Source organism: Nomascus leucogenys, chromosome 6, assembly GCF_006542625.1.
Source record: "Nomascus leucogenys isolate Asia chromosome 6, Asia_NLE_v1, whole genome shotgun sequence".
NCBI lineage: Eukaryota > Metazoa > Chordata > Mammalia > Primates > Hylobatidae > Nomascus > Nomascus leucogenys.
This window is the reverse complement of record NC_044386.1, coordinates 52,747,473-52,770,029: the sequence shown is the minus strand read 5'-3', so window position 1 is coordinate 52,770,029 and position 22,557 is coordinate 52,747,473. Positions and strand designations below refer to the sequence as shown.

Sequence of the window (22,557 nt, the reverse complement as noted above, 5' to 3'; positions counted from 1 at the left end):
CCCTCCCTGTTCGCACAGGATCAGACAGGCATCATGGTCTGAAGACCATTCCCTCCTACTTCTGCTTCCTCTTTCCTTTATTCTTCACAGGACTTTTCCCCAGTAAATTCTCTTTTATGTCTAATTCTATCTTGATATTTTCTTGGCATGAGAGGACCTGAACTGACACAACTCTTTTTAACCAAAAATTATGGCAGGAGGCCACTGCTCATCATATAACCAGAGAGGTTTATGTAAATTAATTGTCTTCTTTGCCTCTTGATTTATAGTCAGGGAGAATGAAAAGCTTCTAAACAGAAAAGAAATTTTGAGCTTGCCTAAGCCAACCCTCCCAGATTACAGATGAGGAAGCTGCAGTTTAGGAAAAGTTTTCTAATTCTGCCAGTGTTAATTAAGCACTTGTGTGTTGGGCATTGGGCTAAACTCCCTCAGGGAGCACCAAGGGGAGCAGGAGAGATGCCCAGCAGCCCCTCCTGATTCTCCTGGAATGCCTTGGGATCCAGTCCCATCTCGCCATCTCCACAGCCACAGCCTTAGTTAGGACTTGTCTTCCTGCTCCTGTTTTGTCCTCCTCCAGTTGCGCTTCCACACTGTGATCTTTCTCACAGTAAACCTTCATAAGTGAAGGGTAATAAGGTTGGTATTTCACAGCAGTAAATACACGGGCTATGGAGTCAGACTGCTTGGGTTCCAACCCCAACTCTGCCGATTACCATCTATATACTCTTAGAGGAACTACTAAGGTCCCTGTGTTCCAGTTCCCTCATCTGCCAGAGGGTAACATTTATGGCCTCTAACACAAAGAGTTGTTGTCATATTAAATGAGTTAACACACATAGAGTTCTAAAATGTGCCTAGCACACAGTAAGCACAGAGTAACTCAAAAGATGTATGTTATTGACGTTGTTAGTCTTGTTTATGGTTGTGGTCTCACTCCTCTTTCCTGGCCCTACTTTGGAAGAAAACATAGTATGTATAAAGGCATCAAAACCTGGCCCATGACATCCTATCTGACCTTACTTCCTTTCCCCTCACTCTCCTCTGCATTTAAGCTCTAGCAACACCAAAGCACTTGGTATGTCCCACATCCCTTGCTGTGTCTTGTCCTGGTGCTTTGGTCATGCTGTACCATCTGTCCAAAAGGTCCATTCCCCATCACCTGACAGGTAAACTCCTACCCATCCCTCAAGACTCAGCCCAAGGATCACCCACACTGGGGAGCCTGCCTCTTCTCTCTCCAGGCTGGGCTACACAAAACTCAACCAATATCCTTCTCCCACTGCAGTGTATGGATGGTGACATAGTTTGGCTGTGTCACCCCCCAAATCTCATCTTGAATTCTCATATGTTGTGGGGGGTGGGAAGTAATTGAATCATGGGGGAAGGTCTCTTTCCCATGCTGTTCCCGTAACAGTAAGTCTCACAAGATCTGATGGTTATTATAAGGGGGAGTTTTCCTGCACAAGGTCTTTCTGCCAGCTGCCATCCATGTAAGACGTGATTTGTTGCTCCCTGCCTTCCATCATGATTATGAAGCCTCCTCAGCCATGTGGAACTGTAAGTCCAATAAACCTCTTTCTTTTATAAATTGCCCAGTCTTGGGTATGTCTTCATCAACAGCATGAAAACAGACTAACACAGATGGTCACTAGGGCATTCTCTACATTTTTGTTTACTTATAATAACATTATTAATCTTAACAAATGTATACACAAAAGCAAAAATTAGAAACACCCTGAATAACGCTCACCATTGAGGATTCATTAAATAAATAGTCAAACATCCATGTAATAGAGTACTAGGCAACCATTAAAACGTATTTTAAAATGTGTAATGAGTATACTTTGAATAAAATACTAAGTGAAAAAGAGGTACAAAAACTATATATACAGTAAGAACTCATGTACCAAATATGCATTACAAGTCTAGAAGATAGTATCTGGAATGATGAAATCATGAATAATTTTACTTTTTGTATTTTTAAACTTTTCCAAATTTTCTGTAGGGTATATATGTTCATCTTAAAGTAATAAAAAAATAAGCTTTTTAAAAAGAATGTCTTTTGCAAAGCACAGGGACTGATAGAAAGTAGACACAATAAATGGTGGTGCAAATGAATCTTCAAACTGAACACCATGTGATAAATACTTCAGTAGCAGAATCTAGATTGGGAAATGAGAGGGATGCAGATAACACTAATCAAGAGAAAGGACATGTTTAGAAAGAATGATGAGGCTGAGTTTTGAAATATTTTATTTGAGATGCTTCCTGAAAATCCAAGTGTTGAAGTTCAGCAAGTGAGTGGAAGGTACGCATCTGGAACGAACAAGAATTCTGCTCCTTTGGTGGTGACTAGAAATCAAGGAGATCAGGCAAACAGTGTGGTGAGGGTAAATGAGAGGAAAATGAATCAAACACTTGTAACCAACCAAGGTTCCAATTGGAAATTTGGCGCTAAATGTTTTGAGTAAGCGATTTGTTCATCTGTAAAGATCACTGGACACTTGTAAACATGCTGTGTCCCAGGTTATCAAAGAAAATCCATCAGCACTTATTTCTTTATTCTACTGGTCTACAAACAGGTTAACATCTAGAATACTTATAACTACGGTGTACTTACGTTGTCCACAGTGAGTCCCTATGTATCCTTTCTGGCATAGACAGTGATCGTCACTGCAGCTACCTCCATTCATACAGCGAATATTGCAGTGTTGTACTTGAAAAAAAAGAAGAAGAATTCACTTTTGCAAGTTAAATGCATAGATTGCAACAGCTCGCAGGAGTTGATTTGTAGTTATTTGAAGAGAAAATCAAATAGCTTATCAGGATTCATCTATTTTTACCCAATAATGACCTAATTGAGAATGCTAAACATATTATTATTTGTGTGTGTAAAATCATTTACTGGCTAGGTGCAGTGGCTCACGCCTGTAATCCCAACACTTTGGGAGGCCAAGGCGGGCGGATCACCTGAGGTCAGGAGTTTGAGACCAGCCTGGCCAACATGGTGGAATCCTGTCCCTACTAAAAATACAAAAATTAGCTGGGCATAATGGCACATGCCTATAATCCCAGCCACTCAGGAGGCCGAGGCAAGAGAATCGCTTGAACCTGGGGGGCGGAGGTTGCAGCGAGCCATGATCGCACCACTGCACTCCAGCCAGGGTGACACAGTGAGACTCTGTCTCAAAAAAAAAAAAAAAAATCATTTACCATGCAATGCAATTGTTTCTTTGGCATTCACTTTAATAGTGCTAAATGACTTCTTTAATTTAAAAGAACTTACAACTCAATGTCATTTCTGTAATTTATACCAACAAGAAAGTATTGCCTTGAGTAACCATATGAGACAAGATTATGATGGCAATAATTTTAGAATAATAATTTTAGAATAATTTAGAATCCCAGGTAGGTGGCGCAGGGGAACAGTTAACAGTAGCAAATTCCACAGAATTTTGTTAAAAGAAATTTTAGAGGCAGAATAGAGAAAAAAGAAAATATCTACAAAGACATTTAATAACAAGACTGCCTGATGACAGGGACAGCTGGATTTGCCTGAGAAAGAGCTGCTTGTTTAAACTGTAACCTCAAACTAAGTAAGATCCTCATTTTCACCTACAGAAGTGTACATTTCAGGGCCCAGAGTAGAAAGACCATGGGCTGACAGCCTTAGACCCGAGACAATGAAACACTCAGAGAGCCCGGAGTAAAAGACAGCCACGGGCTCACAGTGAGCAATGACAACAGCACGGGCAAGTACTCTCATTTCTCCAGTGTTCAGGCTATCTCTAGGTCAGTAATTTAGGAATGCTAATAGCACTTTCAAAATCCTAGGCTATTTCCTAGTCCAAGGCTTGATTGAATTAACCACTAATCCTTGTTGACACCTGCCTACACATGGAGGCCAGGATTGGGCTTTGGAGGTTTGGCTTATTCTGTCTGGTCCTCCAAGTTGTGGGAGTAAATTCTCAGGGAAAAAGGTTCAGTAATTTTAGCTAAGGAGAAGCGAGTATCTTCTTTCTACACAAAAGCAGAAATCTTCCTGCTTTTGTGCTCACTCTTCCTGAAGCACAGGGGCCAAATCTCTCCAGAGCAAATAGAAGATTCCTCCCAACAGCCACCCTGTCCATTACCCCTTGTTAGGAATCCTCAGCCATGGTATTGAAAAGTGGCTACTTGACTTCAGGAGAAAGAGACAATTTTTATAAGGAGCTACAAAAATCTCAGCCTGACAACAGGGAAGAAAAGTGCAGAACCCAATATCTTCTATACCCTTTTACAGCACAAAGAAGTTAGGTCGAGTTGAAAGTTAAATGCCTTTTCGAGAACATGCCACACACTGAAACACCATCAAAGGCCTGTTTCTACTGAACTAGAGCCACCTCCATCTCTCCGCATTCATGGCCCCCTCATCATGGCCCCAGGTGTCTTTCAGGGCTCCTTGGCACATGCCTACTATGTCCTGTGACTCCATCCCCTGATCTACTTATCAGTCATTCATTCACTCAACAAACATTTCTGAGTGCCTACTATGCGCCATGCAAAACACCCGGCACTTTCCTTGTCCTAGTCCCTCTGTAGAACCCTCTCTCTTACCTGCCTCTTTGCCTCCTTGCCCCTAACTCCTAAACCCCAACACAACATACACACAGTTCTCTTCAAAACCTGAACTCCTATCTATCTCCAAAACCCATTTCAAATATTGCTTCTTTCCATTGATCTTTTCTGATACCTCCCAAACCAAATGTGAGCCCTCTCTCCTTTCCAATTACTTCATATTTCTCTTTTGAAGCATGTATTATATAATCCAGCCTATTTTTACTTATTTTGCCCCACCCTATTTGTTTAAAAACTTCTTGAGAGTGGGAAGTGTCATGAGCATTAATTATGCAATATCCCCTAAGTGCCTAGAGTAGCACCTTGCTTATATGTAAGTGCTGTATAAAACTGTGCTAAATTAATTTTTATTTACTTAACTCATGCTGCCTGATGATGACATCAAAAGCTATGCCCAAAGACCAAACTGAGACTTAGAAGTTGTCCATTGTGTCTGAAGCACTTATACAGCCCTACTAAGTAGGTTACTATTAAAAATATTTTTGTCTTTGTTTCCCCATGTATGAAAGCAGAAATAACTCCTTTGTTGGAGTAATGAAATCAAGCAACCCCGGAAACTGATTGCAGTTATTTTAGGCTCTTATGATTCCATTAAAACATCTCAGCCAAAATGCTTTTTTAAGTAAAAATCTGTCTATAAGTATACAAAGAAAAAAATGATTTAGTGAAAACTTTGAAGAATATTCTAAATAGGTCAGGAAAAGGTGTATAGTTGCTTTAAAATTTGAAGTTAAACTTAGCTTCATCCTATCTTAGAAAAACAGTGAGGATTGGGAAAAGCACAGGAAATGATGTCATCTGTCAAGCAGCATAGGAACTCAGCCTTCAAACTGATTTCAATCAAAGCAGTTCATGCCAAGAGCTAATTTCCATTCCCACATGAGCAACAAAACCATTTAACTACTTTGAGATAAAAAAGCTAACGGTAGTTTAGTGACTTTACATTATTTGTTCAAGTTGAAAATCAGAACGAATTCTTCTTTGTGGCAAGAATGATAAGTTTACATTTAAATGCAATATAATAAAAAATCTCCCTGATACATATTTTTTACCCTGTCTTCCAGGCAAACCTTTTCCACCATAAAATGTTCTTTCTTTAAAAAATAAAAGCACTCATTCAGACTTGCGAAACAAGAAGACATCAAGGAACCATAGGCATGAATCCTTGGGGGAAGCCGGGAGGAGGTAGGCTCAGCACAGATAATAGGCTCTGAATCACCTGCTTTGCCACCATGTTTACCATGGGAAACTTTGTATTCGTTGTGAGTCTTAGATCTTTAGGGGGAATAAAGCATTTTGATAAAGGTGGGAGCAATCGCTCAGGATTTCTGTGGGGAAGTGAAGGAATTAGATATGCAGTTTCACTGTACACGCAGGAAATAGTTTACAGAGAATATATACCCAAATTGGTTTTATTTTGGATTGAGTCCTGCCATTGATGCATATTCTAAATTTACGCTGATTTGAACAAGAATTCTAGATGTATCATAATTAGGAGACCAAGTTCTATGTCTCTTAATAAAGCCAACTGAAAACTAGGGGTTCCTCCTACACCCATAATGATGCAGTATTCTTTACTGGATGCACTAAGTACCCCAAGTCAGAAGATATTCCTAAACTCAATCTGTGTTAAGATTTTACTAGAAATTGAAATACTAGGGGAATCAAAGTGCACTGATCCTGCCATATGCAGTGAACCCTGAGAGTCCTAGAGTCCCAGTGAGGACCTGCCCTTGAAGACGAGCAGACAGCCGTAAAGGGTTTCATGTAAGGCTCAATAACCCAGAGCTAACAGAAAATGTAGCCATTTCCCCATATCCATAAAAGATCCCAAATTAATTTTGTGTTCATATCAGATGTCAGTCAGTCATTTCAGTCATTCAACAGTGACTTACTGAACGGCTTTCATTTGGCAGCACAGGCCAGAAAGAGCAGAAGAAATTTTCTTTAGATTACAGCCCAGCACAGATTAGTTCTTAAATGATTCATCAGAAGAGAACAATGTGAGCACGCTATGGGAATGAGAGAGAGGCAGGGCTGGCACTTGGATCTAAATACCTCAGGTAATGATTTTCTTTGGGATGCATTAGGTTTGGAACGATTCTAAAGACCTGCCATCATCTTGGCAGGCACAACTGGCAGAAAGAACACTGGGAGCAATTTGCACACAAGCATTTGTATGATGAACATGTGATTTTAATTTAGGTACTAGGAAAAGCACAGACAGACAAATTAAACAGCTAGACTAACTTCTGGACTCTACACCTAAGACAACAGTCCACAGGGACAATCAGAGTCACTGCAGGATAAAAACAATTTTCATTTAGAGAGATAACAGCAATGGCATTTCCCTTAAGTGAACAGATGTTTGGGGATGCCTAAAGACACACAGCTTGGAAGAGAAACTTCACTAAAATTCTCAAACAAACAAACAAACAAACAAAAAAATCTAGCCAAGCTGGAAAAGCTGCAGAGAAGGACAAGTTAAATGACAGTAGTGATAAAGGTGCTTCCATGAAGGGTGGACTAGAAAGCAAAGAGTTCAACCATTTCTAAGGACAAGTCTGAGTAGATTCCATGCATGCTTCTCCTCCCAGTCCACATAAATCCCACACTTCCCTGAAAAGCTTTTTCAAGGAGGACTTCTTCCAGACTAGCTATAGCACCACCTTCCCTTCCTCTGAATGTCCCCACACTTTCAGGACTTGGTTGCACCGCACTCCCTCAAACTTGCTAACACACTGGTCTAGAATTGTTCTGCTGGCCTCCTTACACCCTTAGAGCTCAGATTTGCATTGGGAGTACAAATGCCCCAAACTCTTGCTCCCAGCTGATTAAAGCCCCTTCCTTCCTAAAACCGGTGTCCGAGAGGTTTTGTCTGCGACCAGTCCTGCTGACACTCTCATTGAATTGAAGTAAATTAAATGAGAAAATGTGATCAAAGTATAAGGGGCTTGAAAAGTGTAAGGGGCCCCAAATTGATATACGGGTTTGATGCAATTCCTATCAAAATCCTAAAAGGTTTTATAAATATAGACGAGATTAATCTATAGTTTTTACAGAAAAGAACTAGAATAGCTAAAACCAAAAAAGGATAAAGTGGGAAAAATCTGTCTACCCATCCTGGGTGGCACAGCAAGACCCTGTCTCAAAGAATAAGTAAATAAAAAGAAAACTATGAAACTATCCGCAAAAAAGTTGGAGAAAATCTTCAGAATCTAGGAGGAGACAAAGCATTCCTAGACTTGACAATGAAAGCATGATCCAGTAAAGGGAAAACTGATAAGCTAGACTTAGTCAAATTTGAAAACATTTGCTCTATGAAAGATCCCATTAAAAATATTAAAAAGCAAGCTACAGAGTGTGATAAAATGCCTGCAAATCACATATCTGACAAACAGCTAGTATTTGGAGTATACAAAGAATTCTCAAAACTCAATAATGAAATAACAAACAATTCAATTAGCATCTGGGCAAAAGAGGCCAGGCACAGTGGCTCATGCCTGTAATCCCAACACTTTGGGAGCCCAAGGCATGCGGATTGCTTGAGCTCAGGAGTTCAAGACCAGGCTGGGCAACATGGCAAAACCCTGTCTCTACCAAAAATACAAAAAACTTAGTGGGGCATGGTGGTGTGCCCCTGTAGCCCCAGCTACTCAGAAGGCTGAGGTGGGAGGATAACTTGAGCCTGGGAGACGGAGGTTGCAGTGAGCTGAGATCGTGCCACTGTACTCCAACCTGGGTGACAGAGTAAGACCCTGTCTAAAAAAAATTATTTTAATTAAAAATAAGAATCTGGACAAAAGATATAAAGAGACCTTTCACTGAAAAAGATATACAGGTGGCAATAAGCACATAAAAAGATGTCTGACATCATTATCCAATAGGGAAATGCAAATTGAAACCACAGTAAGAGATGACTACACAGCAATCAGAATATCTAAAATTAAAAATAAAGACAACACCAAAAGCTGGTAAGGAGGCAGAGAAACTGGGTCATTCATACACTGCTGGTGAGAATGCAAAATAGTACATACAGCGACTCCAAAAACAGTTTGGACAGTTCTTAAAATGCTAAACATGAAACTGTCATACAACCTAGAAATTGCATTTCTGAGTATTTATCCCAGAGAACATAAGATTTGTGTTCACACCACAAACTTGTACACAAATGTTCATAGCAGCTTAGTTCAAATAATAAAGAAAAAAACTGATGACAACTCAGATGCCCTTCAACAGGTGAATGGCCAAACAAACTTGTGGTACATCCATAGCATGTACTACTACTCAGCAATAAAAAATAACAAGCTGTTGATACTGCAACAACCTAGATGACTCTCCAGAGAATTCTGTTGAGTGAAAAAAGCCACTTCCAAAAGGTTACATACTCTGTGATTCCATTCATATAACATTTGTGAAATGATAAAATTATAGAAATGTAGAACAGATTAGTGGTTGTCAGAATTAAAGAGAGAATTACATCGGGAAGAAAATGACAGTAAAAGGGTAACATCAGCGCTCTTTGTGGTGATGGAAATGTTCTGTATTGTATTGATTTTGTATTGTACAGTTCTTGACTGTATTGATTTTGTGATATCCTGGTTGTGCTCTTATACTATAGTCTTGCAAGATGTCACCATGGGGAAAACTAAATAAAGAATACCCAGGATATTTCTGAATTATTTCTTACAACTGCCATGGTTGGAATGTTCCTTCCAAAACTCATGTTGAAATTTAATTATCATTTTGATGGTATTAAGAGGTGGAACCTTTAAGACGTGATAAGGTCATGTGGACTTTGCCCTCATAAATGGATTTATGCCATTATCTTGGGAGTGGGTTGGTCATCTCGGGAGTTCAGCCCCATTTTCTGTCTGTCTCTCATACTTGCCCCCCATGTGATGCCTTCCACCATGGGATGGCCCTCGATAGACACTGGTGCCATACTCTGGACTTCCCAGCCTCCAGAACCATGAGCCAAATAAACTTTTGTTGTTTATAAGCTATCCAGTCTGTGGTATACTGTTATAGCAGCAGAAAACAGACTAAAGCAACTGTTTGTAAATCTACAATTATCTCAAAATATGAAGTTTAATTTTTAGCATTCTTTAAAAAAGTGTAAAGAGTAAAACAGAATGAGAAGATTCCAAAATTACAAAATATAAACTGTAGGAATTACAAAATAGAAAATATAAAATTACAAAACATAAACTATAGGAAACAACTTTTATAATGTATCATATATAATTATATATATAATTAGACAATAACATATATATACACATACATATACATATATATATATGTTATTGTCTAAATGTTTGTGTCCCCACAAAATTCATATGTTGAAACTTAGTCCCTAATGGGAGAGTATGGAGCGGTGGGGCCTTTGGGGAGGTGATTAAGTTATGCAGGCAGAGCCCTCATGAAAGGATTAGTATCCTTATAAAAAAAAAAAAAAAGGCCTGGGAGACCTGTTTGCCCCTTCCGCCATGTGAGGACACACAGAAAGCACCATCTAGGAAGAACAGGCCTTCACCAGACATGTAATCTGCTGGCCTCTTGATCTTGGACTTCCCAGCCTCTAGAACTGTAAAAAAATGCATTTTATTGTTTATAAATGACCTAGTCTATAGTATTCTGTTATAGCAGCCAAAACTGACTAATATATATGTAAAGTTATAGAGTTTATTAATCCCAGTGTTACAAGCTAATATGTATTTGAATGTGTGTATATACATATTAGAAGAATGAGTAAATTCATACATCAGTAAACCATGATAGGTCTTTATGACAATTAGGATTGCTCAAAACCCATCTCTAGCCTCAGAGACTGACACAGCAAAGAACAGTCCTAAAGAGGGCTGGAATTAAATTCTAGAAAAACTACTGTTTTGACCCTGTCTAGCTAATCATTCTTTTTGCCCTGGTGCTGAATGACGAGTGTCAAGAGTTCCACCAGCACTAAGGGAAGCCACAACTTCCTGTTGTCCAAGAGAATCACTGGCTGGTACTTTCAACCTTCAGGAAATGCAATCTCTGATTCAGGTCACTAAGAGATCATTTTCTATTCTCAGAGTCACAGGACACTCAAGTCAAAAACCACCTGAAAGAACAACACTTCTTCCATTCTGTTCATATTCAAGTGGGAAAACTAAGGCTCTCTGAGGTCCCACGACTTGCCTAGACCTCCCTGATCCCTATCATATAATAAGTATAAAATTTTTCAAAGGAAAAATTGGTTCAGTGATCTAAATTGGTCCTTTTTAGTAGAACCACGTGTAGTGAATGCAAACATTTCACTGAGTAGAATTGTCCTTCTATTAGCAGGAAAGTTAGCAAAGTGATCAGGATGTTCTGTGGAATGGCACAGCTGTTCCCTAGAACACCACTCCAAACGATGAGAAATGAATTCTGATCATCCCCAGCTATCCTTAATTTAAAATATTTTGCCATCTTTAATTTTGCAAGCCATTTAGACAATATTAGTGCAGAGAGAATCAAAGACAACAATTTTAAAGATTTCAAGTACCCCCAAAGATCCTGATGAAACCAGAACCTCCTCCTTATACTACTCTCATCCACTAGCTACTTGGGGACTTTGTCTAACGTCCAGGTACCACAGATATGACTCAGACTTCCTCAGAAAGCACCACCCACAGTCTTGGATTTTGTCTCTAGACTAAATCTGGCCCCAGGACCTTACTACTATACTCGTCACACCCCACAGTTAACTTGGATTCTACCAGGGCCATGGCTTTTCCCTTTGGTCTTGTTAACATCCTGTCTCCACATCTCATGATTTCTACTCTATAGAGAAGTCGTTATCAGTTCACACTATCATTGAAGACCTTCCCAGCTTAATACCCAGTTTTGCCATCTGGCTATATTTCTTCCCCCAGAGTGCAATGTTGTTAGTTGGTTAAGGAACCAATCTGAGAGATGGGGTCTATTCCCAACTTTATAACTGCACTTCTTTTCCAACCCTGAGATGCTTATGCCTCAGCAGCAGCCTGGAAGTCACCCTTACAGAGATGGAGATGTCCTGCATGTTCCCAGACGTGCTGCCAGCTGGCTTCTCTGCCTCGTTCTATTCCTCCAGTTCAGGGGCCCTTGCTAGGTAGAATGAACCTGCTGTTACTCAGAAGATGCACATCTGACACCAAGCTGAGATCAAGGAAAACTATGTTACATTCAGTGCAATAAACAAGAGTCCCAGCCTATAGGAGAATTTCTATCCCAATTGTAACTGGCTGTATTTGGTAAAAGGTGGCTGTTATTGTGTGGGCTCCATCAGAAGCAGCTTCTGAGACAATAATTTAAATGGAAGTAGTTTGTTCTGAAAGTAATTCTAGGAAACACTCGTAGGAGAGTGGGAAAGTGAGACAAAAAGAGAAGAAAGCTAATAAAGTACATTATCAAATCTATTATCACTGTGAACAGCGAGGGCTCAGTCCCACTGGGGAACTTTAGGAGACAGTGCAGAATGAACCTCATGGTTATCCAAACTGAGAGGCAAGGAAGCTGAGGCACTTATCCAACCACTCTCCATCTGTTGTTGGTTAAAAGTTGCTTCTAGGTCCACTAACCCCCAGCACTTCCAGCTCGCCCTGCATGCAGACCTGGCATGCTCTCTGGCCAGAAAAGTATACAAAGCTCTCAGGCAGAGTCCCCTGTGTTCATCCATGAAGCCAAGGGAGGCGAGAGGGCACCAAGAGTGCTACACAGGACAACTTGCCCTAACCTGTTAATTGGCTTGTGAGAGACACACTCAAATGTTCGGACTCTTAACAGGTAATGAGCCTTGACGCACTGAAGTCTTTACTTGCAGTAAACAAAAGAGAATGCACTTATTCCACAATGTTTTTCTTTAAAACTTTGTCAAAATAGGACCCACAATAAGGGGGGTGCATTTTCTCACCGGACAAAAGAAATGGAAAAGGGACCTACGTTTTTTGCCATGGGGACGGTCAAAGTTTTGAGGGGCTGTTTATACAGACAAGAACTTCAGCTTTTTAAACAACCAATTTGACTCTCTTGCCCAAACCCCCAAAAGAAAAACAATAGAACAAGCAAGCAAAGGCTCTGAAGAATGAACTGTGGATATTCATCTGGCATCACAGAAAGTGGTAAAATTCTGAAAGGAAAAATATGTTTATGCTTCATTATAAATCACCCCCAGAAACTTCCATAATGACTTCTTACGTTCTCTTCTTGTAAAGCAGGGGTCTTGAGTCTTAAATAAGGTTTTAATCAGATTCATATTTCAGTACCACAAGGAAGCATGCCTAGATTTCTTGAGCCAAAAATGTTCATTAAACAACCATTTCATTGAGCACCTTTTATGGTGTTTACACTGGAGATACAAAGATGAATAAGGCGATACCTACATTAAAGGCCATAAGCTTTATACTATTCATAGTAACTATGCCCCATAGGTAATTTTCTTATAAAGAGTAAAGAAGGGAAATGAGAGGCCAGATGAAGGAAAGCCTTTCCAAGTATTTTGGGCAGAACAGAGAAGGCAGATGTTGTAGTGAAAAAATGTATTGCAGGAAAGAGGAAAGCCAAAATCAAATTTAGGAGAAAATGGGGTGTAACCACATAAAATAATATTATATATAATGACATGTTAGACTTACTGGATCTGGAGCCACAGGAAGGAGCTATCTGACCAGATGGGCAAGTGCACATATTTGGCCTCGAACAAAATCCATCCCCACAGGAATGCCGGCAAATGGCTGTGAATAAAACCAGAGGTCTGTTAGCACATGGATTTGGAACACGATTTGTTATAGGGGACCAATCCTCAAATGAGGAAACCTGGGTTCTCAGGTCCCTCATGAACTTTGCTATCATGACTTATATGACCTTAAACCTCAGGTGTACTCATTTTCAAAACACGTCTATTGAACTAAATAAACTCTGGCTTTAAAATCCACAACTCCTTTATCCAATAACGGTGGTTCTCAACCTCTCTTTGCTTAGTCCACAGCACTCAATCCATCAAAAGCCCAGGACAGGCTATGAAGAAAAAACCAAACAAACAAATTAAATCCTGCATCTAAACATATTTATATGATCATAAGAAATATATTATTATATTAACTCTAAGATTTAATGATATAAAAATTACATTATTACTCTTGGGAGCCAATTTTATTGTAAATGTTTTTTTGTTTTGTGTTGTTTTGTTTTGTTTTTTGAGATGGAGCCTCACTCTGTCGCCCAGGCTGCAGTGCAGTGGCGCGATCTCCGCTCACTGCAAGCTCCGCCTCCCGGGTTCACATCATTCTCCTGCCTCAGCCTCCCCAGTAGCTGGGACTACAGGCATGTGCCACCATGCCCAGCTAATTTTTTGTATTTTTAGTAGAGACGGGGTTTCACTGTGTTAGCCAGGATGATCTCAATCTCCTGACCTTGTGATCCACCTGCCTCGGCCTCTCAAAGTGCTGGGATTACAGGCGTAAACCACCACGCCCGGCCTATTGTAAATGTTTAATGTTTAATTTTTATCCTGTTCTGAATTCCATCAACAGTCTGAGAGAAGAATGCTGGAATCTACTGCCAGAGTACTGATTCTACAGTCAGGAAGCCATTCATCCTTTAGAGAAATACTAACATTTGCATACCACCCAGAGACTAATATCATGCTGGTACCAAATGCTCTGCTAGTGGTCACAACAGTAAGTTTAAATGGCATATGATTTATATTTATCAGCAGACTAGCACTTGGTCACTACTTTTTGTCATGACAGGCAGATCTTTTCCTTAAGCTCCTGCACAACCTTGCAAGTGCAAACGTGATATGCAAGGCTAAAAGAGTACACTTGACAGAAAGTGCATTCAAACATCCGAAGAGTTTAGGATGGAAACTGGAAATGACTAAGAAACAAACTGTCAAAGATCCAATAAACATTTATTTAAATATCTGGAGACATCATTTCTCAGAGAACCCTACAGAAGGCTAGGAAAGGGTTCTATTATAAAGTTCATTGAGAAAATCCAAATACCATTATATTTCTCTTTTAGTGATCCAATTTTGGTCTTAAACCATAATGTGCCAAATAAAGGAGACGCTTTCTGGTCAAAATCAAGAATTGAGAAACGATTAAACTTTTTCAGGTCATGAAGCAAATATTGGCCAATATAGTCTATTGAATACTCCACTGACCATTGTCAGCCAAGTGAGAAGGTGAACTAAGTGATTCTTAATGTCCCTTCAGCTCTAAATTTCCCCATTATACTACTGGAGTTTTCTGAAAACTGGACATTATTTCATAGGTACAACAACGGTAAAAGCTCATGAAGGGCAGGCATCATGACTAAACTTGACTTTGGTGTCTCCATTAAAGAACACCTTGTCTGGCATGTGATTTGTCACTCAACATTTGTGGGATATCGGGGAAATCTGGAAGTTTGCCTTGCCAGCAGAAATCAAGAGAGGAACCTCTGTTATCATTCGAGATCTTTCTTAGTCTTTCCACTGATCTTCATCTGGTGCTCTATCTCCTCCCTTTCCCCTGTCTAACAGTCAGGTATGCTCTTGGCCCCTCAATCACCCAAATTCAACGTACAGGGTTTGGTTAGGCCCGGGGGTGGCCAACAAAGTTAGAAATTACAATAAGAAAAGCAGCAATAATACCCTTTCATTCAAACTCCCATCAAAGTAATTAGATAGTCTGTGTAGCCAGGCACAACATATGTAAGTGACACAACCTCAAGCAAAGTATCCCCGTGACTAAACTTTGACAGGGGTTTGACCAAGTTGATGTATTTCCCAAACTGGAAAGGTAGAAAAGTCTTAAAGCTGGAAGGCTCTACTATCAACAGATTAATAGTACAGTTACAAAGGGCCACATTCTAAGGCTCCCCATGCAACCAACACAACAAAAGAAGGACATGCAGAATGACAAGTTTTCTATTTACTTACGGACAATACACTGATTTCCGCCAGGTAAGGTTTTCCATCCAGGGCAACAGTAAGCGTTATAACGTGATCCACAGACATTGGGTCTAAAACAAAAACGGAAGAATTCCATACTTAAAAAAAAAGAAGAAGAAGAGGAAGAGATGGCCAAATAAAAGGAAAAAAAAATTCTTAAGTTATAAAAGCAAGATGAATCTTGGCAGACAGATAAAGCAAACTCATGAGACTCAATGCTGGGTTGGTAGCTTGGGACACTAACATAGTGATATCAACAGGGACATCCCTTAATATCACCTATGCATATGGCCCATCGGGGAAATAAAAACCAGAGATACAAAATGTAGCACATTCTGTCACAATTCATGAAGCCATACAAATCTTAAATTAGACAATAAACTTAAACGATAAATTTTTTACCAATATGTTTAAGAAAGGTTGTAATAAAATCTAATGCATGTAAGACTTTATATTTCTACTCTTTGAAGCCATATATATATATATATTTTTTTCCTATGGCCCATCTCACCTCTATAATTTTACATATTCTTCCTTTCACTAAAATTACAGGAATGCAAACTCTGACATGAGTCAGAAAAAATAAAGGCCAAAACATGTAAATATTTCTTTAGCAAAAGTTTGGAAACAGGCCAGGAGCGGTGGCTCACGCCTGTAATCCCAGCACTTTGGGAAGCTGAGGCGGGCAGGTCACTTGAGGTAATGAATTCAAGACCAGCCTGGCCAACATGGTGAAACCCCATCTCTACCAAAAATACAAAAATTAGCTTGGCATGGTGGCACGCACCTATAGTCCCAGCTACTTGGGGGGCTGAGGCACGAGAATCGCTTGAATCCGGGAGGCAGAGGCTGCAGTAAGCTGACATCACACCACTGCACTCTAGCCTGGGCGACAGAGTGAGACTCTGTCTCCAAAAAAAAAAGTTTGGAAACACACTTGATAACAGCAGTTACAAGAAAATAAAATCAGTGTCACTCTGGGTTTCTTGTTTACAGACAGTTCATCACACGTCTTGGAGTAGAAACTCCATTCAGAATCCAGATGATCCACATTTAACAATTTCAGGGAGCAACTAGGTAAGGATCCAGTGACTTCTACACTGGAAACTAGGACAGAGACTATAATACACAGAGACCTAGAAGCAACCATTATTTTTACTTTGCCATATCCTGAGGGCCTAAGCATTGATGCTAGTTGCTGGTAATCAGGGGCTAATAAGGAAGGTCAAATGTTTTGCAATGAATTTCACAAACTAGGAGCAATTCCAAAGCTTACTGGTATAAACACTGTAACCCCAAAAGCATAAACCTTTAAAAACAACTGTATAACTAAAATGTATTTTCAGTTAGGGTGCACTCCCACATTCTCTTTGTATAAGTAGACCACATGAAACAGTACAGAGTCCTCCCACATTTCCTCTGAACTCACTACTTCAACATCATGCAGGTTTGGGAACCAATGTAAGGTTTTTGCTATGTCCTTTACCCCTTTTGTTGCTCCAGAAAATCTGGAACACCCTGCAGGGCGCCACACATGCTTCACACTGACAGATGCTGAGGTCAGAAAGGGAATTAGGAAGAAGGCTGGAGAGGCCAAGGAAAGGGCCCTAATGCAGCCCAGGCCTTCTCTAAGGATAGAGAGGAAATGATTGGATAGAGGCGAAATATGTGCATGATGTTAGAGCCTGTGTGAGCTCAGTATATTTCTGTGTACAATGGCATAATGAAATGTCTCCCTTGTGTGTATATACGTCAAATAATGGACATGAAAGCTTCATATATGAAAAAGATGATGAAAATGCAATGCAGCATTATCATCCTGATGGAATCATCTTCTGACCTAGGTTACTCAGCCAGTGGAACCATAAGGAATAAAGGAAGAAAGATGTTATGGAGAATTTTAAGTCAAAGGCTCTCAACCCTTTGTCCCTCCATGACAAAGTAATGCCTGAAACTTCAGAGTGTCCAGAAGTTCCTGGGGAAATTCAAATTCTCGGAAAGGAAAATGAGAGAGGATGTCAGGGTAGATAGCTGGGGTAGAGGGAAACACACAAACCTTCCAAACTTTTATTATAAAAGTTCTCTCAATTTGAAATGACAATCCAGGCCAAAGTCAACCACCTCAAACCTTCTCCAGCAACAGCCCATTAGAACAGCTCTGCTGGAGATAGTCCAATCCCTACCAAATCCTGGAATAGTGTCAGAGCACTCCTGAGCCTTTGCAGGGTGCCCTGTGGTTGACATAACAAGGTTTTTTTTTTTTTTTACTACAATCATACATTGTCTGACATACCATGTCACAGACATAGTGTCTGACAAAAACGTATATGTCATAACACATACACAAGATGAAGAAGCTCAGAAACAAAGGATCCAGAATAACTACTTCAGTCCTACAAAGCAAAATATTCTAAAGATTTTCCAAGGTATTTGAAAAAGTATGGTAATATAAACATTCTTTTTTTTAATGTTTAGAATCAATCTACAGCCAAAACATGGAAGATTTTACAATTTACTAGTTACAAAAGAAAATGTAAATGTTATAAACCTTCTCAAGAGCAAAAGTAATGGGACAGATGACATAACTCCGGAAACAATTTGGGAGGAAAGGTGTGGCAGTCAATAAAGCAGCTGATCCTAGAAACAGAGTCTTATATATATTACATTGTGTTTTAAAATAACCAATAAATAAAAGTCATACTACAACTATATTTTAAAGTTGTGAAGAAGAAGAGAGAAAGAGGGTACAGATACTTTAGTGAGCTAAGTCCCCATCTTTCAAAGCAAGAAACCAATGGGTACTGTTTAAATCTAGATACAGAGATACAAACACGGTAGATGGTGTTATGGAGATGAATATGAGAAGAACAAAAGACAGAAATGTTTCAACCTAGTTACCTTAAGAGATGAGAACCTGGGGAAGCAGAGAGAGAGTTCTCTTGCTTTCTTATCTAACATTCATCCACAACTGTTCATTTTAAAATATATGCTCTTCTATTTCCATCATCGTCTTTCACTTGAAGCAATAACTCGACTTTCGAAGTATGAACATCTTATCTTTGAAACAGGATACTTCTTGTTTCATTCATTCACCATTTCCTTTCATTAGTGCATCACATTTTCATTTCACTGTATTTCTTAAGGTTCTTTATAATTTCGGATTGGACTTATTTTATTTGCATCCTCTGACTTTCTATGAGTTTTAAAACTTTATCATTCACAAATAATATGTTATTTAATTTCAGTTGTTTCAACCAATACCTTCAAATGACAATGATTGTTTTAATTGTGTTGCCATTCATTCTTAAATCATTCTAAATGTTATGTGGTGTGGCTCAACGCAAAGTATTTGAAACATGTAAGATTTCTCCTCTGCTTCTTTTGGTCTTGAGAAACTGCAAACCAATAGAACTCGTTCAAACAAGCTGCATGACATTTGTTTTACTTATACACAGAAAAAAACAGCTCTAATTCTGGAAATAAATGAACGTCTTATTGAAGCTGGAAAGAACCAACACATGTAAACTCTAAATGAGACTTGCTGGATTATTTCCATAATAAAAGATTTATTTATACGGTTTCAATACAAAATGCTTGTACAAGGTAAATCTCTAATAAAGTTACTCTTTTGGGTCAGTGAAAGTATAGCATCTGTACCTCTTTCTCTTTTCACTTCATCGGCCATCCCCATCAACCCCCATCACTCCAATACGAACACACAAAGTCGGATTTAAAGCTCCGTACAGGTAGCAATAACATTCAACAAATTTTAAAAAATTAAAATTCAAAGGGGAAAGAACTTTTTGCTAAGTGCCAAAGATGTATTATTTTATTTCATTCTAATAGCAACTTTTTGAGGTAATTTTTATTGTTATAATGTTTAACACTAAAAAAAAAAAAAAAAAAAAAAAAAAACTATGGCTTAAGAAGGTTAAACAACCTGGCCAAGGTCCCACAGCTTAGACGTGTGTAATGGAGATTAGAACTCAAGAAGCCTGATTCTAGAGTACGCTCTCCTAACCCTATGTTAAGTCAAACGTGTACTTAGAGGACAAGATGATATTTCATCCAGTAGCATTCATGGTGACATAAGTAACACAAATCACAGAATGTCCATCAATAGACCAAGGATAAAGCATAGCATAAACTGTTTGGGGTTTTTTTTTTTTTGCTTTGTTTTTTTTGAGACGGAGTCTTGCTCTGCCACCCAGGCTGGAGTGCAGCGGCGCGATCTCGGCTCACTGCAACCTCCGCCTCCTGGGTTCAATAGATTTTTCTGCCTCACCCCCCGAGTAGCTGGGACTACAGGCACACACCACCACATCCAGCTAATTTTTTTATTTTTAGTAGAGACGGGGTTTCACCATATTGGCCAGGCTGGTCTCGAACTCCTGACCTCGTGATCCACCCGCCTCTGCCTCCCAAAGTGCTGGGATTACAGGCGTGAGCCAGTGCGCCCAGCCAGCATAAAGTGTTTTTACCTGTATTCCAATAGTCTATAAGGGAAAGAGGGAAAATACATTTATATTCCACTTCACCACTGTATGTTACATTTTTTAAAAATAGCTAAGTTTTTATCTGTAACTTCTCTTACCAGTTACTTTCAATACTGTGCTCTGTAAGAACCCAACTCCAAACACCCTGGGGTATGAGTGAGTCTCAGCAGGTTTGATACTTGGATTCAGTTAAACACAGCCCTCGGAGATCCTGTGGACTGGCAAAAGCCTCTCTCAACGGAGGAAACAGCTGGCCTCTCCCACGTCTGACTACATCATTGCAAGACTTGGCCTCTGTGCAAGATGTCTGCAGTGTGTCCACATTCCTTAGCCAGAGCCCACTTCTGCAATTTGGCCTCTTACAGCAAGATAGCCTTTCTGTTTCCTATGCAAAGTGCAAACTCCTTTTCAGAAAAGGTTAAGGTAATAAAAACAAGGTCAGGAGGCTCTTATTTCATATAGGTTAGTTTCTCAACATATATGTTAGTGATTAAACTCTTGGGCAAGGAGAACACTAAGCACTAGGTAAGGGCTAATGAGGCTGACCCTGCTCTATTAACTGCTTTTTTTTTAAACCTTTAAGGGAAAAAATTATGATTTAGCCCCTTACGTATAAATCTGGAGGGGCATCAAAAGGTATATGCCCTCACACAACAAAGGACACCCAACTGCCCATGTAATGTGTCCCATGTTGATATCTTAACATCCTACTGTTCCAAGGTTAAAATAACTTCCACTATAAAAAATGTGATAGAGCATGAAACAATTACAATACACAAACGAGCTGCCTGTATTGTGAACTACACAGCATGATTTTATTTGCTCTTTGACAATTTTCTTATCAAGATAAAAAAAGAAAAAACATCATGAGTACTGTCTGATGAAGGGGCCCATACTGCTCTGACGAACCTTTCAAATAATCCCCCTCTTTATCTTAGTCCTTTATTCTGGCCCTCTTCACTGAAGTCAGAGGTCAAGTCTCCCAGTAGTGATCTGAATACCTCATGTGACTGTTCCAGTCCATCTGCCAGTCACAATGCAACGTGGGTAACAAAACTTCAAACCCTGGTAATGAGAACAGCTTCCATGACCTCCCTAAGTTTCAGCTTGGCTCTCTAGACTGGGGTCCCCAATCCCTGGGCCACAGACCAGTACCAGTCCATGTCCTGTTAGGAACTGGGCCACACAGCAGGAGGCAAGTGGCAGGCAAGCAAGTGAAGCTTCCTCTGTATTTACAGCTGCTCCCCATCATTCTCATTACCACCTGAGCTCCATCTCCTGTCAGATCAGGGACAGCATTAGATTCCCATAGGAGCACAAACCTTATTGTGAACTGCACGTCGGAGGGATCTAGGTTGCCCATTCCTTATGAGAATCTAATGCCTGATGATCTGTCTCTGTCTCCTGTCACCCCCAGATGGGACCCTCTAGTCGCAGGAAAACAAGCTCAGGGCTCCCACTGATTCTACATTATGGTGAGTTGTATAATTATTTCATAATGTATTACAATGTAATAATATAAAGTGCACAATAAATGTAATGAGCTTGAATCATCCTGAAACCATCCCCCCGGCACCCTTGGTCTGTGGAAAAGTTATGTTCCATGAAACTAGTCCCTGGTACCAAAAAGGTTGGAGACCACAGCTGTAGACCCAGAGACTCTTTTCTGGATTGTCTGGGTCGACACTGCTGGGGACATGGGCAATTCTGGCTTCCTCCTTTGAGGATGCAAGCCAGCCAACCACTTGAACCTACTTTGTGCAGTTTGGGATTTTTTTTTTTATTTTTTAGATAAAAGTAATCTGAAAAGGAACAGAATGAATAATAGATTTTTTGCTGGTTTTCAAGAGCTTTATCCCCCTCTTGCCTTCTCCATCACCAGTAGATTGGTGACTCTATTACCTTTTCCTCCCAAGTCATGGTCCATCTGTTTCTCTCTCCCTCCTTCTCTCCCTCCCTTCCTCATCTCCCCTTTCCTATCTCCCTTTCTTCCACTCTGTCTCTTTTCTTCTCTCTCCAGTTCCTGTTTTCAGGGCATTTAGAAGTAAATGTTTTGTCACTATCTCAAACTCAATTTATCCAAGATCAACAGCTCCTCTTCCTGTGTAGCCAGTAAGTTCACTGCCAGGTCCACAACAAGGTACATCACGACTATTCACCTTGCCCACAAGCACAAAGCTGTTCAACAATTTTTTTTTTTTTACCAACCCAAAGGTTTTTTTTTAATTTTTTTGTTCTTTTGTGACTATGGAAATAAAATATGATTAAGAAACAAACTGAAATAATTTGTACCTCAAACAATCACGACACGGGTTTACTTGTATAACAAACCTGCACATGTACCCCTGAACGTAAAATAAAAGTTTAAAAAAAAATCAGGATAAGAGCTAACATTTATTGAATTCTGGATACTCTACGTGCTTTGACCTATATGATTGCCAAATCAACATGTTTTAAAAATTAAATTTACCTATTGAGATACATTTGGTTGTGCGCTGA

The 22,557-nt window shown here is 39.7% G+C and overlaps 1 protein-coding gene across 1 annotated transcript in view; it reads right to left on the bottom strand.

The window, feature by feature from the left end:
• FBN1 (fibrillin 1) overlaps positions 1–22,557 on the bottom strand; it is a 238,356-nt gene that overhangs the window by 190,182 nt on the left and 25,617 nt on the right. The window contains exons 3-5 of the mRNA XM_030814124.1: positions 15,551–15,633; positions 13,260–13,358; positions 2,621–2,716 (exon numbers count right to left, since the gene is read on the bottom strand). Coding sequence (XP_030669984.1) covers positions 2,621–2,716; positions 13,260–13,358; positions 15,551–15,633 — 278 coding nt within the window. The remainder of the gene's footprint in view (positions 1–2,620; positions 2,717–13,259; positions 13,359–15,550; positions 15,634–22,557) is intronic.